General features: G+C 39.7%; 1 protein-coding gene across 5 annotated transcripts in view; it reads right to left on the bottom strand.

Moving 5' to 3' along the window:
• Positions 1-17,064, bottom strand: part of STK39 (serine/threonine kinase 39) — a 267,366-nt gene that overhangs the window by 171,873 nt on the left and 78,429 nt on the right. For all 5 annotated transcript variants that reach the window (XM_016165366.2, XM_036236021.1, XM_016165365.2 and 2 more), the window contains exons 6-8: positions 5,396-5,505; positions 5,046-5,147; positions 2,810-2,943 (exon numbers count right to left, since the gene is read on the bottom strand). In XM_016165366.2, coding sequence (XP_016020852.2) covers positions 2,810-2,943; positions 5,046-5,147; positions 5,396-5,505 — 346 coding nt within the window. The remainder of the gene's footprint in view (positions 1-2,809; positions 2,944-5,045; positions 5,148-5,395; positions 5,506-17,064) is intronic.

Here is a 17,064-nt window from a genome sequence, read left to right as displayed (position 1 = left end):
GTATATGATCTATATGCAGGCAACAGAAATACATATAAATGATCAAAAATCTTGCATTCACTCCTCAACCCACTCGAATCTCGTTTGTTCCTTGAAACTCTTTTCAATGAGTCCAGATCATCCTCAGGTTGCAAGCATCCAGTTGTCTCCAGTTATTCAGGAAATACCACTGAGTATGTAAGATAGACCAATTACTATGGATAAAAGATATAAAGACGAGTGGCAAGGTTCTCCTTCTAAACACAAACTCATGAAGAAATGGGATATGTAAGTCAATATAAGTATACAGTGTGATAAGGGCTACAAGGGACATGTATTCAACATATGGTCGAAAAACTAAAATTTGCCAAAATTCCATTTGGTCAGGAAGGAGGCAAATAATGAATAGCAATCCCAATTTGTTGAATTTTTAGAAACCCCCAGGCACTGTGTTATCCATTTTAAGTGTATTATCTTACTCTATGCTCATAGTAGGTGTTATTAGGCCCATTTTACAGAAAAGGAAACTAAGTAATGCAGATGGTGATAAAGTAGAGCTAGGAATCCCACCCAGAGGTATCTAACTCTAAGGAGATGGAACCTTTGAACTAAGTGTTGAAAGACAGGTGGAAGGGGAAAAAGGAAGAGGAAGAACTCTTGGACAACATAAGCAAAGGCAGAAAAGACAGGAAATAGTCATGGTTCCTTTCAGAATTGCGCAACAATTAAATGTTTACTTATTAATTCAGAAAAAAATACATATTTTAAGATTGCATCCTGCATAATAATTGGACAATATTGCCTTTTTTCCATTCTCACATTTCATGAAGTTTTTTTAACCCTCAACCTTCCCACGTCCATGTCTTTCCGTTAAAAGGAGTCACGTGGGAAGTTCATGCACCAGTAACACTCCGTCATAGAGGACAATGGTACAATAGTGAGAATAGGTTATATTACAGAAAAAAAATATCTAAAAGAAGTCCTTAAACTATTAATACTCTGTTGATCAATAATGTAACTAAGAAAGTACTCTGAAGGAAAGACTGTAAAAATCTGAGTATGTGAGTCTCTTCTAAAAAAATTTTTTGGGGTTGGGATAGTGGGAACCTGACATTTGAATTCATATCAAAATAAAACCTGGAAGGACCGTCAAGATTATTAAGAAACAAGGATGGTTTGTTAAATATATGATAATCTAATCTAATTTATTTTGACCAAATTAAAAATTTCCTAAAGAAAGATATTGTTATATCATTAAGTACACTAACAACTCTACCCTGAAGGATCATTTTCTGAAAGAGCTGGAATTGTGTGACATTACACATCACCACCACTAGGTGGGATCTCTACTAGTTCAAGAATCACAAAGACCATCAGTGCTAACCTGGAAGACAAGTACTTTCCTCATTGGGCTTTGGAGGACCGAATTGTTTCCCTGGCAATGCCAAGAACTTATGTTTGGAGATGATACCAACTACAAGCGGAAGGCAAGCAAGTATTGCGTTACAAAATTAGAATCTAAGAGCACTTTCACTCAACAGGAGAGTGAAGAAGTCATGTTAATGAAAGGTCGGTATGACTTCAGAGAAGAAACAAGCCCTACGAATCAAATATAAAGGGCAATTGAGATGTTTAAGCGGGAACAGCCTACAGGTGTAACAAAATGATCATCCCTTTTGCAATTAATAATTTTGAGATGCTTAATAGCAAACAGTCTTTAGACCTGGCTCCATGATGAAGGTGATTGATACAGAAAAGATTCAAGGCAAATTCAGTAAAATGTAAAGGAATGAAGAGAGTAGCTACAAAGAATGGGTAAAATAACAGAAACAAGTTTAATGGCAAGAAGGGTAGCCGACTCAAACAGGAGATTACCGTGTCAAGGCGAAAGGCTTAAGTGTCACAAAGAATTTAAGATAAGAAGGAATCCTTCAAAAAGCAGAGACCTTCCCCGAAAAATAAGTTTCAGAGGAGAAGCCAGTTTTTAGGTTTTGAAAAATAAATATCAAATTGGACCCTAGGGTGGATGAAGATAGTGGTAACTTCTCAGAGTCAGTCCCCTCCAGGTTGTGTGTCACTGTATGTCAGGACAGGCCACACACAGTCAAGCCCAGGCCAGACTTGTGTGTGGTTCATATCACTGACATCCTCCTCTAAGTGATGAAGGGTACCTGCTCCATTATCATCAGCAAGGCTGTTTCAAAGTCACAGAAATTAAGGGAGAAACAAACTCAGAAAACACAAACACTACATACAGCGTAGGGCAACGGCCCATGAATAAAGAGGAAATTCTAAAGTTAATTTAAAACAATTTGCTTCTGCTTATATGATTAATCTTTCTAATGTAAAAATTTTAATCTTCTCTACTTAAACAGTACAAATAACTTGTTCTGCAACTAAAAGGAAGCTCATGTAAAATTCAATAGCTCTGCCTGGTTTAGACTGGAATGAACAGGATATTCAAATCCTGAGAGGTCAGCTCAACCTACACAGTGCAGAATATTAGTTCAAGCTTCCGAATGCACCACTGCCAATTTCTTTTGTTTTACTTCATTTCCTTTGATGACAAAGCCCACACCTAACAAGTACAGTGAATCTTATTAACACTAAAATTTTCCTCTGCCTCTTCCCCATCCTCACTCGCTTCTTTCCCTTTTGGACCCTTGCTGTCTTCCCCTAACAGGCTGGCAATGTGGGGGCCACAGCAGGATTTCCCTGGAACTGGATAGAGGTACTTTGCAGTGTCCTCACACAGCCTTCCCTCATGGACAAACAAAGCTTTGTCATGACTCAAACCAGGTCAGTTACTCATCCACCAAGTTTGACATACCTTTTGGAAGGATCTTTCTGAAGACACAGTGAAAGTAATTTTCTAAAGGACTTGCCGTACTTTTTCATCATTTCCTTATCCTCCACTCCTGTTTCTAAAGTGGGTGGATCATTTTGCAAAGTCAACATTAACACCTGCAGCAGAAACAAACATAAAGACGGAACCTCAGTATAGCAATTGCTACCAGTTGAGCTTTTAATTTTTCACAAAAGCTTCAAAGACCAACCTTCGGTAGGTACAATCGTGCTTTCCCATGATTTTAACTTTCCAGAAAGTGTGTACTCAAAGTATTCATTTCCCTTTGCAAATCTGTTCATGTGCCCTTTAACTTTTTCGTTATTCCATTGACAGAACTTACGAAATGTGCTGTATGTATTAAGAATGATCTCCCAAAGCGAAGGGGACAGAGCTTCCTGGGAACTGGCTCTTCCACAGCCTCGAGGAGCACGTAGCTCTAGCACGGGCTTGGCAAAGACGGGGGCTCTGGCTGGGAAAGGGGGTGGTGGACGGGAGAGAAAGGAAGGGCCGGAGCAGCAGTGAATGTTCAAGTGCACAGCTCACTTCCAAGCAAGGAACCTCCTGTACTCAAGGCTTCTGTAAAATTGCTGACCCTAAAAATAAATTCACAACATCCCAGGAGGTATCATATGATTTCCCCCTCCCTTTTTTTTTTTTATGGAAAAACATAGAGAAAATTGCTTAAAGTCTTGGCAAAACTAAGAGAATTAAAGACTCTGAAATACAACTGAGTCGCTAAAAACCATAATCAGAGCTAAAAGCCATGCTGCTCTTGGAGCAGGACGAAACAAAATAAAGCCAAAAAAAAAAAAAAGGGTAAAAAGTCTACTCTTTCATACTAACATCAAAATTATTTGCTTTAAAAAAATAGAATCTGTGGTAAACTATTGACCTATAATATGAAGAAACCTCATTAATTTAAAAAGGAGCCTCAATTTATGTAAATACTATGCATGCCAAGACGGTTTTCAAACACTTTCAGATGTGTGAATAGATGAAGGATGAAAGTGGCAGTATATTGTCTGTGGAGGACAACAGCAAACAGAAGAAAGTCGGAGAACTGTAAAGTCTGAGGGAAAGTCTTGCATGAGTTCAGGCTGGGATTAGCAATGTGACCGTGGGTTCAGGTGGGAAACACTAAGTAGGAAGACAAGAAATAAAAAAATAATAATACAGAAAAACCAATTGGAATAAAAAGTCCTGAGCTGCTTCAGTGATTTTCCTCTGAAGTCACTTTGATTGTGTACACCTCAGTTCACTAAAAAAATCAAGTATGTATAGACACAGACCACCCCCCCCATCTTAATTATGGTTAAAAAAAAAAAGTGTGTGCACACACACATACACTCAAAATGTAATAAACTATATCACAACTTTAATAGGGATTATCTGTAGTTGGTGAGATTGCAGATGATTATTTTCTTCTTTATTCTTATTTGTACTTTCAGAATTTCAAAAATAAGATTATATTAACTTTTTAATCAGTGAAAATATTTAATTTTTTTAATCCTCATTTTTTTAATCCTCCTAAATTTTTCCAATATTTTCCTGGGGAAAAGTTGAAACAAACATAGACCATATTCTCTGTAAAATACCTTCATAATTTCCACTTAACTATTTCAGCCTCAAAACAAAATTTGGTTGGGCAAATTAGCTCTGATATTACCATCTCAAAAACGAAGAAAAATAATGATGTAGGCCAGTTACAAGAAGAACAAAACTCTAAAAATAGTATCCAAAAGTATGTTATTTCCTAAAAATACTAGGCTCACTTATTTTAGAGGAGTCACTATGAAAACAGGTGAAATGTTACAGACCACTTTAAAAAAAAAAAAGTCCTGAAAATTTGGGAAATCCATCTGCAAAGATGATATCTGTATAATCTATTTTAGATTTTCCTGGGGGTGCAAGGGATATTCTGCTATCAAAAGAGTAACGGCCAGCATTTGTCACAGCTGTCAACCCCCATCAACCAATCTGATCACATTCTTTAGTCAGCTCTGTGCTAAGAATGTAATGCAAGTTTCAAAGTGGGGCACTGTACTACTTTTGTCCTGTTCTGTCCACCGAGAACATCAGAAAACATTTAACCGGGCTGCATTCCTCCATTAATTCTCCCCAGGTCTAAGAGAAAAATGACTATGCTTAAGGGAACTAAAGAATAGATTTTGTTAAATCAGATTTCAAACCCAACATTATTATTTACAAGAGTAATTACTTTCATAGGAGGATATTTATGATAAGGCGCTGCTCCTGTTGCTAGTTCAATGGCAGTTATTCCAAAACTCCACATGTCAGCCTTGAAGTCATAGCCTCTCACCTAAGAAAGAAACCAGGAAAAGAACAAGATTATACAGCAGGCATGCCATACACCATGAAGTCCACAGTACATGCTAAGTCCACAGCTGTGTATACACAACTTTGCTATCGGAATGCTAAGGCCCAGCAATCAGGAATTAAACCTTAGGTACATGATATATTCTAAAACAATTTGAATGAAATGGTAATGAATTAATGATATGTACTACTGTACCATGTCAATTGAAACATCATTTTTTGTTTTTTTACCTGTTCCATGACTTCAGGGGCCATCCAACACGGGGTGCCAACAAAGGTTTTTCTTACTTTATTCCGGGTAACATCGCCCCCTGTTGCTAAGAATGCACTTACCCCAAAATCTGAAAGGAGAAAAAAGAAATCACCTTTATTTTATATAAGATATTATCGTTTACAAAGTCTGACTTTATGAACATTTCTCTTCCCAGTGATCTTCACACTGGTGATGGATTGTCGCAGACACTGCGGAGCTCTCGCAGGTAGACACACCGGGCGGCCCTGTCATCCGCCATCCACTACACTTTAGAGAACAGCATCATGGCCAGGGGTCAGCACGCTACCAGTGCAGAAGCTCAGCATACCAAATAATATTTCCCACCAAAAAGGTGTCAAAAGTCATAACTAACCACAAATAATTACACTGACAAAAAATATAAACACATTCCCAAAGCTCTAAATATAAAGGATCTTAGCTTTTAGCTATGATTCATTTTAGAAAATAATTTATAAGCATTGGAGGCAGTAAAACTAGTAAGTCATGTAGGTTTCTTTTGTTTTTCTTTTATTATGATTATTTTCTAGCCTCTTTGATTCCATGTCAGTATCTTTTTCAGAGTGGATTTTTTTCCTTAATAAAGGATGAATAACATCCGTCTTCCGCATTCCCATGCCTTTCCTTCAACAGTATTCTCTAAAACCTTAGCCAAGATCATAATGACAAACCCACAAACCAAGTACACAGAGCCTGCATGCCCAGGTTTGACCACATGTACCAATCAACACAAAGGAAAAGCTCAACCAGGAGCAAGTTTTTTTTTTTTTTTCCAATGTTTGTTTTCTGGATGATTTTCCTAGTTATAGATGGAGTAGTTAGTATAATGAAGTAATTAATACTGTTCTTAACATTCATTATATACTAGAAGTCCTTTTTCTGGGAAAATGACTCAATTGGGCATGTTGAGTCATTTTTGCATACCTGCACATATGCAAAAATGATGTTTTTTTGGTGACAGGAGAGAAGGGAATACCCAATGATTATTAATACATGCATTTCTTAAAATTTTATTAAAGGTTAAAATTGTTGATAAGTTGATAAGCATCAACTTCTTAGGGCTAGTGTAAACCTAGGAGCCAACTCAAAGAAAGCTCAATAGTAAGCTGGTAAATAGTAATTTAAAAAAGGTAGTCAATGCCTCAGAATGATGCAGCAGACTATGTAGTGTGAGCCCCTTTGAACTGCTCTCATATAATTTTTTGCTGGTCCCCTTTGTTGATTGCCAGGATGACAGCAATTACCAAAGAATGACATCAAGTAAAAACCAAGGTCAAATGTATCAGCATCTGCTTTACATTTACAATATTAAATTATGCAATAACGCTGTTCCCTGAGTTGAATATGTTCACTGTTTCATTTTATTTACATTTAAATTTACTCAACTCCCAACAGATCTCAACTATAAGCAAAATGAATAAATACTGACAAATGGAGTCTGTTCTAACTGCTACTTTCACATTAATATTGAAAAGTATATTTTGAAAATGCTATATAATTTAATTTGTACATATGTGAACAAACTCTAAAACACTTTGAATTTTTATGTTGTGGTCAGAAAAATGAAGCCCTGTTGGGGAGAAAAAAAAAGTCCCCGGAACCTATGAACCAGTCTCCTGCAGAGAAATTCACTGTCTTATAGAAAAGCTAGGCGAACTGAATCATTCATTTGGCTGGAGGAAAAGACAACATGACAACACTTTCAAAAATATTAATTTCAACTTAATTTATATTTCTGAAAAGTGGTTCAACAATGAATCCAACCTTCTATTTTCATCGAAATCATTTTGTAACATAATATATAAATATATTAATATCTGTAAATAATTAAGGATATGGGTAAAAGCTGCTTTAAAGAAAAATAGATTCTTTAAAAGCACTGAAGCAACCCTAAAGTCTCCTCCTAAAAGATATGGTCTAGATGAAAAATACATATTTAATATTTTATTTTTTAAATTCCTTAAAAATACCATCTGATATCATTAGAACTTTTTAAAGCTTCAAAGCAGCTGAGAAAGATGTATAGTAGCAACTCATTATTGACAATACCCTTCCAATATATCTGTCATGATTCACATAATTATTTAAAGCCTCTACTTAGAACACTCACTTTAAAGTCTTAAACAGATGGTTACATGTCTTTAAAACTCAAAGCAAAAATTCCATAAGCAGAAAACACCAATCTTAACATCTACTCAACCTTATGACTATAGAATTAATATACAATTAGCTCCTATTTATGGCCAGTGTGTATCCAGAAAGACTTATATGTACTGAGGAAGAGAACATTTCAACCAAAGTACATAGTGTGCTTGTGTAAACAAGGAAGTTGGTATATTCTGTGGAGACGGTTTACATATGACAGTGAGAAGGAGGTGGCGGAGCAGGAACAGTGAAAAGTGTCTTTGTTTCCTAAGGGGTACATCTATACAGCCAAAGGGAGTGGAGCCAGAGACACCTAAGTCAGAAACCATGAACGCTTCTCTGGAAAAATGGCGTTAAAGGCTACACACAAGTTAGGTAGCCCATCTTCCTATCTCCGGGAATAACTGCATCTCACCCTAGAAAGAATGCTGTCACCCTAGTAACTTTTTAAAAGCTTGACATGTTTCGAATCCATCTACTTCTCTCCTTGTCCATGGCCACTGCCTTGGGTTAAGCCAAGATTCCTGTGGCAGCCTACTAAGTCACCACCTCCTTGTTTTCCCCAGGGCCATGCTCCAGTAACCAGACCTGACTCCTCATAAAAGGTCTTTAAAGGTTCTCTGCCCGGCCAGGATAAAGTCAAAACCTCTCAGCACAACATGCAAATCTGATTCCCTTACCTCTCCTGCCTTGAGCTCTAGCCCTTATTTTTCATTCTCGAATCCTCACCAGGGCTGCCTTTGCACCCGATGCTCTGTCACTGCCCAGTTCAGTCCACATTACTTCCTCCACGAAGTGTAGCATCATCGGTAGAGGACATTCTGCTTGTCCTTATTAACGATGAAGGCAGCTCTGACATCCTGACTCTTGGTGCCTTGGGCTTTTCACAGCGCCCTTTGTGTCAGGGTGTTGTTAGTTGACGTGCATCCATCCCCTTTGCCTAATCTGTGGTGTACTATTTAAGTAACTTTGGGAATTGCCTTATTTTGATGCGTGAATGCTAAGCCTTCATATATCAAATGCCATGTAGCTACCTGATTTGGTGAGTGGTAGATCTTCTAGGAAATAGCACGGCCTAACTGGCAAGGGCAGGTATCACAGTGGTTAGACCAAAGACTAGGCTATTCCCCAACCGTGTGACCCAGCAAGGCTCTTAACCTTTCTGGCCTCTGTTTCCTTATCAGCCTTCTTGGTTACATCTATTTTTATATTACTTTCATATTTATAACACACTCCTACTTCTTTTCACTACATACAAATATGCTTTATGATAACTGTTAGGTAGATCAATGAGCTACTGTTCTCCTTTTAAAAAGTGAGGTAACTAGGCTAAGCATTAACATTTTTATAGTGGTAAATATAAAATTTGAGAAAGGTATGTTGTCTGCCCTTACGAATATTATCTTTTAGGTGGGAGAAGAGGTGAAACAATAAACTGTGTAAAATCAAATGCTGTACACCATGCTGTCCTGTGTAGAAACACAGGAGACAGAACCATAACAGCCATGAGAGACTCTACATCCGAGTGGGCTTTGGACCTGGCCTTGAAGATGAGGTTAAGATTTGGACAGGCAAGCGTAAAAGGAAATGACATTGCAAAGAAACAACGTGAGCAAAGCACAAGTGCCGAGCCAACAAGAAAAGCTGTCTGACAGCTGCAAGGGTCAAAAACTCAAGTACCTACAGGGACCAGGCAGGAATATAAAGGGGGGCAGGGGTCCTGAAAAACAATAGCATGATCTCAATGATTAAGGACACCTGATACTCGGTCTCAGCAAAGGAAGACACGAGAAGTAGAGCCCTTCCCAGGAGCCCATTCCCACCCCAGGTCTACAGCAGGCTTCTGCTATTCAGCTGGAAGAGAAAGTTGCCAAAAAGGAATACAGACGTGGTGTTGCAGATGTCCCAAATTTCCCAGAGAAGGCCAAACATCAAGATTTTATGAAAAACCTTTCTTTTTGTTGCTGTTGCTGCAATAAATTCATTTGTTTTAAAGTGAAAAAGCAAAATGAAGCAATTCCGCCTGCCTGATTTAGCCTACAAAACTAGTCTGCCAACTATGTTATGATGTCTAAAATTTACCTAAAATACTTCAACATACACCATGCCATATTATTGTTGTGATCCTACGCCCCAAGTAGTCAACTGGCATTCTGACCCAGGATGCCAGAGGCAGCTGCTGGAAGTATTTCTGCTATCCATATCTAAGTATTGATAAGTATGATGAGTCAAGTGAATGCCCCAAAGGGGCTGCTATTAGGGAAAAGTCACCTATATTGATAGGCATGATACATGTTAGGAATGGGCTTTCACTGGTGAAAATAAAGGTAGTGAGCACACAGAAAAGTGACTAAAATATCTTAGATAGATACACCTCTACTCTTGCATAAATAGAAAGAATCCAGCTAGGCCCAAGTGTAAGCTAAATCCCTAACCAATTCTATATCTAGTTAGCTTCTAGATGTCAAGTACAGGTATATAAGAAAACTGCATCTGGAATTTGGCATGTCTGCCTCAAGTGAATTTTTCATTCACCTGAAGAACAGAGAGCAGGGATTTCCTTAAGTTTACAGAACAAATTGTGAGAATTCTTTAGGGTTTTGCTTGCTAATTAAATGGCAAAATTTGGTCTGAAACCTGATTTTCTTAAAACTTGGAAGTGACATTGTGGCTGAGCAGTCAACCCCTACTTACCTAAAACATCTACTATATCTACTAATATCTGTGAGTTGTACATTAAAAAACATGGCTTAAGTCAATTCAACACCTGACTGTTCAGATCTTCTAAAAATGTATTAAACATGGGTTACAAAAGATACCGATCCCTTGAGACCTTCAACTGACCTGCTGCCTGGGGCAGTGAAAGCCACCGTACCTGCAGAGGCCTCTGACAGCTCCCTCCTAGAAGCAGCTTCTTCTCCCCAGAGGTCATTTTCTAGAAACTCGAGGAAGCACTGCCGACTGTTAAGAACTCAACCACAGAGTCTGCGTACCAAGTAAGCAAAGCTCTACATGATCCAGTTAGCACCCTGTACCAGATTGGTGCCCACCCTCCAGTGAAGAGAATTTGGGGAAAGCAACTGTGCAGGGATGTTCAGGAAAGGAGGAAGACCAGAGGCAGAGAGCACAGCTACGGCCCAGCACTGAAATCAGCAGGGCTCGTATCTGAATAGAGACTCTGGAAATGGAAAGGACTGACAAATTCTTGAGAAAATATGATGATTTAGTAGTTATTAGAACTGAAAAAGAGAAAGGAATTAAAAAGAGTACATGACTTGCCAAAGACCACACAGCAAGTTACTAAGAGTCTGAATAAAATCCACAGTCCTTCAAGGAGTTAGCCACTTAGCCTCAGTCTTTTTGGAAATGTCAGTGTTATTTTTCTGCACTGTAAAGGAAATGGAAACTAGAAAAATGAGGTTAATCCTCCACAACTCCTAAGTTCTTCCCTGAGTAAAGATCAATTTGTGATTACCCAACACAGAAAAACTAGTTTGAGTGTCTCTAGTTAATTTTAAATGTCATTTATGACATCAAAAAACAATCCCTTCATAATTTGGTTTGATTCCATGTTTTTTTTTGTTTGTTTGTTTTTTCATGAAAGACTCTCAAAACTTTATTGGCAGAACTGAAATGTACTGCTAAACACCCAGAAACATTTTTAGAGCTGCCAGCATTCGGCCTTCCTGACCCTACAGGTTTCCTTAAAACGCTATGCCACCAATGTTGAATGAACAAAGCAGCATATTAAGAAGTATATTACGGCTTAAATTGTGCAAACTAATAATGAGTATAAAACAGAAGCAAATATGTTCTTAATTCTGATAGGAACAGACTATGGAACTTTATTTTCCTTTAAACAATGTATTTTGTTCTTCTTCTGTTGTGTCTGTAGTAGAATGTGTCAGTGTAACATCCCACTTTTCTTTAGCCAGCATGGGGTATGCACAACAGCATCTAAACGCTATGGGTTTACACACCACGGGACTTATGGAGCTTTGATTTGGACACAATCCTAGCCTTCTAGTAAGAGCTAACATGGGAAATTATGATCTTAAACAGACTGATGATTACATGAGTAGAAGAAATATGCTAATATGTCCCATATATTAAACTCAGAACTAAAAGTGTCATCTTCAGTTGCTGGTGATTCCTAGATGCCCTCCCCTCCCCCCGCTGCCCCCAATTCTTTCCACAGAGAAGGAAAACACAGACAGGGTAAGTCACGGCTTTTGCAGTTACAAAATTGGAGGTATGCCTCATCCAGCTGCAATCCAGACTCCTTATTCTATCCAGATTAATCTTCCCAAAGTCTAATTTTGATCATAGTGCTCTCTGGTCAAAATCTCTCTCCCCACAAGGCATATGATGAATAGCAAGGGAGCCCCGCCCTGGCCACAAGTCGTCATGTATGTGGAAGCTAAGGGGCTGTCGGGATCATTTCCTCCTGACTGCAATGCTTACCTGATTATCACATCTTTTACTGGAATGCTTTTAGCTTTTTGTAAATGGCCAAATCACCATTTCTCAACTTTATTTTTCTAAGGTATAATTAAACCTAGTCTTTTCTACCAGATTTTTCGTTTACTTTTGTTTTTAAATTAAATAGAAACAACTCCTCATTGTCCTAGAGCCTTGTCAGCCTCAGAACGCCATCAGACCGCTAGGCATGAAGAGTCTGCGTGGAAACAGGGAGGGCTGTCCCTCATGCCCACTGGGAATCCCTGCAAACTGAGGTGGGGGAGAGCAAGGTGCAGTGCTGAGAGGTGGCAGAGGGGATGTATCGAGTCTTCCAGGTGGATGCCACACCTCTGGGTACCTGTGCTCTTCTTCAGCAGAACTCAGCAAACCCAGAGCAAGAAGCAGACCCCAGAGCACAGGGGGCCCGGTCAGGATGTGGCAACGGGTAGGATGGCAGCTGCCAGCACTCGCTGGGCTCGTTTCCTCTTGAAATAATGCCACTTTGATAGGAGCAGTTTTCTAACTATCCTGATAGTGATACTTCATTTAGTGTTGAAAGTGAGCATTAACTATCAGGAGGCCAAATGGTGCCAGGCTTGGTGCGGCCCCCGTGCAGAGCCACACCCTGGAGTCCTTCCTGATTTTCTCTAGGGAGGCTCCCACCACCAATCTATGAAACTAAAAGGAAGAGGAGCATTTCCCCCTGGGAGGCACTCTGCAATCAAACAGGCCCGTGTGTGATCCCAGTTATACTCCTTGCTAATTTACTTAGCTTCTTGGAGCAACAGTTTCAGAAGCTATAAAATGAGGAGCTGAAAAAATATATATAGTAGGTTCTTAATAACATTAGTTCTTGTAGAACAGTTGGTTGTCTACTCAAAACCGTACCCTGTTTTTCTCTACGAGGATCCTGATTTTGTTTGCCAGGCCTCAGGGAATTAATTGTACCAATGTAAACCAATGAAGATGCTTGGTTCCTCCCACCAGTGAATGGTCTGAGGGTCTGCCCCACTCTCAGCCCATGAGATCCAAGGGAAGTATGGTGAAGGCTCTTGTGGAGAAATTTTCCACCTGAATACAAGAACCACTCTCTAAGGCTCCTCTGCTCCCCACTCTCTTGCCTGTTTGGGACACTGTCATGTGAGGATGTGATGCTGGGAGCAAGAGCAGCCTATAGGGACACATGCTGCCTGACAGTACCAAGGTACAGAATAAGAAGTAGGAAAGACCCCATGACCTCTGTGATATCCCTGGACTTCTGCACCAACCCTGGAAACAAATGCCCCAGACTTCTGTTATGTGAGATAATTAAATGTCTGAATTGCTTAATTACCTGTCTGTCAAGCACTCTGGTATTTATAACCAAAGGCTTCTTAACTCTTACAGCCCCTGTCTTTCCCCAGGCCAGCCATCTTTATTCATACTTCCTGACTGGTAAGGGTTAACCATTGCATCAGAAGCCAAAGCAGTTGCAATCTCCAAAAGGAGTTGGTAAAAAATCGGCAATTTAGCATACAGTGCAATTTTGCAGTTTTAAACAGCTCCAACATTAAGCATGGCTTTTAATGCTGGGGCAAAACTGAAGCAAATAAATGCATAAGCATCTCAAGGGGGAAAAACATACTACGAGAAGAGTCTAATTCACTTTTTTTGCCAACAGTTTCTGTTTGGGGCTTTGCTTACATAAACGTTCCAGAAACAGAACAACACACTTCTAGGAAAACAGAAGTATCTTCAACATTCTAGTCTAGACCCTTGCTTCTCAAAGTGGGGTTCTCAGCCCAGAACCATCAGTATCATCTGAGAGCCTTGGAGAAATGCAAAATTTGGGTTCCCGCCTTAGTCCTATCGAATCAAGATCTTCCTTGTAGCAAGATCCCCAGCTGAGTCAATGTGCAGGTTGGAGACGCACTGTGCAGGAGCGCTCTCTCCCTTCCAGGTGCTATGGCATGATTTAGTATGACTTGGAGACAAAGTACAGCCCAGCCACAGCTTCCATCTTTCACCTCTGAGATGGAGAGAGACACAGTAGTAGGAGAGTAGCAGGGAAAAAGTTTGGTGCACATTCATGTATCTTATGACGCAGTAACTAAATACAAGGGCAAAGCAGGAGTCCCCGCTTATCCCAGATTTCACTTTCCACGATTTCAGTAACCTGTGGTCAACCACAGTCTGAAAATGTTAAATGAAAAATGCCAGAAATAAACAATTCATAATTTTAAAATTGTGCACTGTCCTGAGTAGTGTGACAAAATCTCTTGCCATCCTACTCTGTACCCCCTAGGACGTGGGTCATTCCTTTGTCTAGTGCATTCACACTGCATACACTGCCTACCCATTAGCCATTTCGTAGCCATCTTGATGATCGGATTCACTGTTAGCGGTGTCACAGTGTTTGTTGTGAAAATAATTGAAAATCATAATACTTATTAACTATCCATTAGTAACAGCTGCTCACTGGAGGTGCCAGGGCACAGAGGAGATAAACTGCAGTAAGCATCATTTTCGGCACAGATGTGTGTAACAGTACTCTTTTCTTTCCCACTCATGAGAACCTCTGAAATGCAACTGTGTGCAGGTTATATTACATTCTTAAAGTGATAACAAGTCAATAATAAATATGTAGGCACCTTATCTACTATTAGTAATCAATTACTCATATACCACTTCACTATGGATTGGACATATCGCCTGCCCTGCTCAGGTGGGAGGGACCCCAAGAGGAATCAGACAAAAAAAAGGGAATTTTCTGAAATTCTACCCATTCTCCTTTCCCCCTTCAGATTTCTGGTTTTCAATTCCGTTTATTCCTCCTTGCATACAAATGGTGCTCAAGGAGCTCAGTTAGCGCTCTAGGCTGCAGTACCCCCCTCACCCACCAACGACAAGGTATCCAAGGCAGTCATGGTCAGAAAACATGATCTGCCATATTCCCAGATCTGAGCCCTCAAGAGTCACTTCTCAGCTGCTTTAGACAAATTCATTTTTCCAGTCTATTAATGAGAGAGAAACAGTCCTGACTTTCTTTGGAACATCGGAGAATGACAATTTCACAGCCTTTTCTGAAAGTAAAAGAAGAAATCAGAAGACATCATCTTTTTATTCTCTAAAAGTAGAGTTTCACTCCACACAATAAAAAACAAAGGAAATATTCCCATGATTGGTCTCATGTGGGTAGACTCTCAAAATTGCCCTCAACTGGTTTCTTCAAAGATGCCATATTTTTACTTATAAGGAAGAAGTTCTTAGCACTCGCTTGCACTTTGTACATAGAATCAACATCAATTCACAATGACACAGACAAATTATAAGAAAAATTCCACAGGAAGATTCTTGGTAAAAATGCCAAGGCTGTACAAGCTGCCACTCCCTCCCTCAACACACGATCAAGACAGAACAGGCTCAAAAGAGACAAAAAGAAAGGAGAATAAGCGGTAGTTGATGTCACTTCACATTTGGCTCATAGTTCCGTTGACTAATCAACAATTAGAAACAGTGTGAAGGAGAGCACTAATTTAAGATAACAGCAAACTGCAGGTAATCTGCCCCTCTATGTAAGAGCCACAGGACCCTTTCCCAAAACAGGTGAATTTCCTAGAAGTGGAACCAGAGGCCACACCTGAGGGGTGGGATGGGGCGAGGGGTGCGGTGGGGGAGGCAACAGCAGAAGGAAGAGGGGACAGGAAAGATGGAGCAGGAATCCCAGGCCAGCTGGTCTAAAGGTACCAGGCAAGAGCCAGCTTTCTCAAGTCCAATAATAGACATGGCCAAGAACTCACGAGTGGTCAACTGTCTATCAAACATGGCAAAGGAAAACTACAGATAATCCCCAAATCACAAATCCATTTTTCACTGACTCCCCAGTGCGAGGCAGGAAGGCTATTTCTAAAGTTGCTCTGGTAAAAGTAGCCATGGGGCACTTGGCTTACTCTCCCCTCAATGCCCAAGACCATCCTCTACTCTGAATGCTTTCAAATATGACAGAGAATGTCTTAGTGACCAAGGCTAATGAAGGGACACTCAGAACATTTTGGATGCAAGATAACCTTGGAAAAAGTCTTGTCACCCTTCATTATTTTAGACCAAAAAAAACTGAGCCCCAGGGTGGCTGAACTGTCAAAAGGCATAGAATTAAGAGGCAATGGGGTGGGGTGCAGGCGTTCGGGGGCCAGGAAGTGAAATAAGGCCTGAAAGTAAAGTCAGCAGATTTCAGAGTGACCTGTGTTTGCAATCTTCAGAATGACCTTAAACAAGTCCCCAATAGCTCAGCAGTCCTCAGTCCCCTCATCTATAAAACCTACTCAACCTACTCAGCTAAACTGACAGAGTTGCTGTAAGGACAGCACTAGGTGAGCATAATATACAGGTATCATTTCCCAAGCCAAAGGCATGCTCAGTAGTCAATGGGGACTTCCTGAATGGCCACATCCACAAAGACAGCCACAAGAAACTTAGATCAAATATTAATGTCTAAATTTCCAATGCAATATTCATATACCTGTAGGAGGTCTTTTTCATACAATTCTCCACTCAACTAGATCTACTATCAGAAGCTTCCAATAAACCAGAATGACCTACCCGTATACTTTTAAAGACAGAGCCTCTATGGGAAGTGATTAAAATAGCACAATTCCAGTTGCCACAGTATTAAAAGCAACCATTTACATCATTTCCACAAAGTTTTAAGAAAGATTAGTCAGGGCTAACACAATCTTCAAAGAATCTACAGATTTTTTAATCTGTGATAAGGAAAACCTGACATTTAAAACTCCTAACACTGAAAAGTCACTAAAATATGAGAGCCATACATTAAACTCGGTTGCTCAATTCTCTAAATCTAAATTTACTACACAGTCGTGTGTTCATTAATTCATTCAGAACTATTTACTGAGCTCTTACTAAGTGTCATTTCCGGTTGTAAACACTGGGACAATAGAGCAGAAACCCCTACCTTCATGGAGATGAAGTTTAAATAGGGGCAGGGGTGGACGAGGCAGGTAAATACAGATAATAATCAAAATCA

This window comes from Rousettus aegyptiacus, unplaced genomic scaffold (genome assembly GCF_014176215.1).
Source record: "Rousettus aegyptiacus isolate mRouAeg1 unplaced genomic scaffold, mRouAeg1.p scaffold_m13_p_2, whole genome shotgun sequence".
In the NCBI taxonomy this organism is placed as follows: Eukaryota; Metazoa; Chordata; class Mammalia; order Chiroptera; family Pteropodidae; genus Rousettus; species Rousettus aegyptiacus.
The sequence above is the reverse complement of the archived record's forward strand: the minus strand, read 5'-3'. Positions and strand labels throughout refer to the sequence as shown.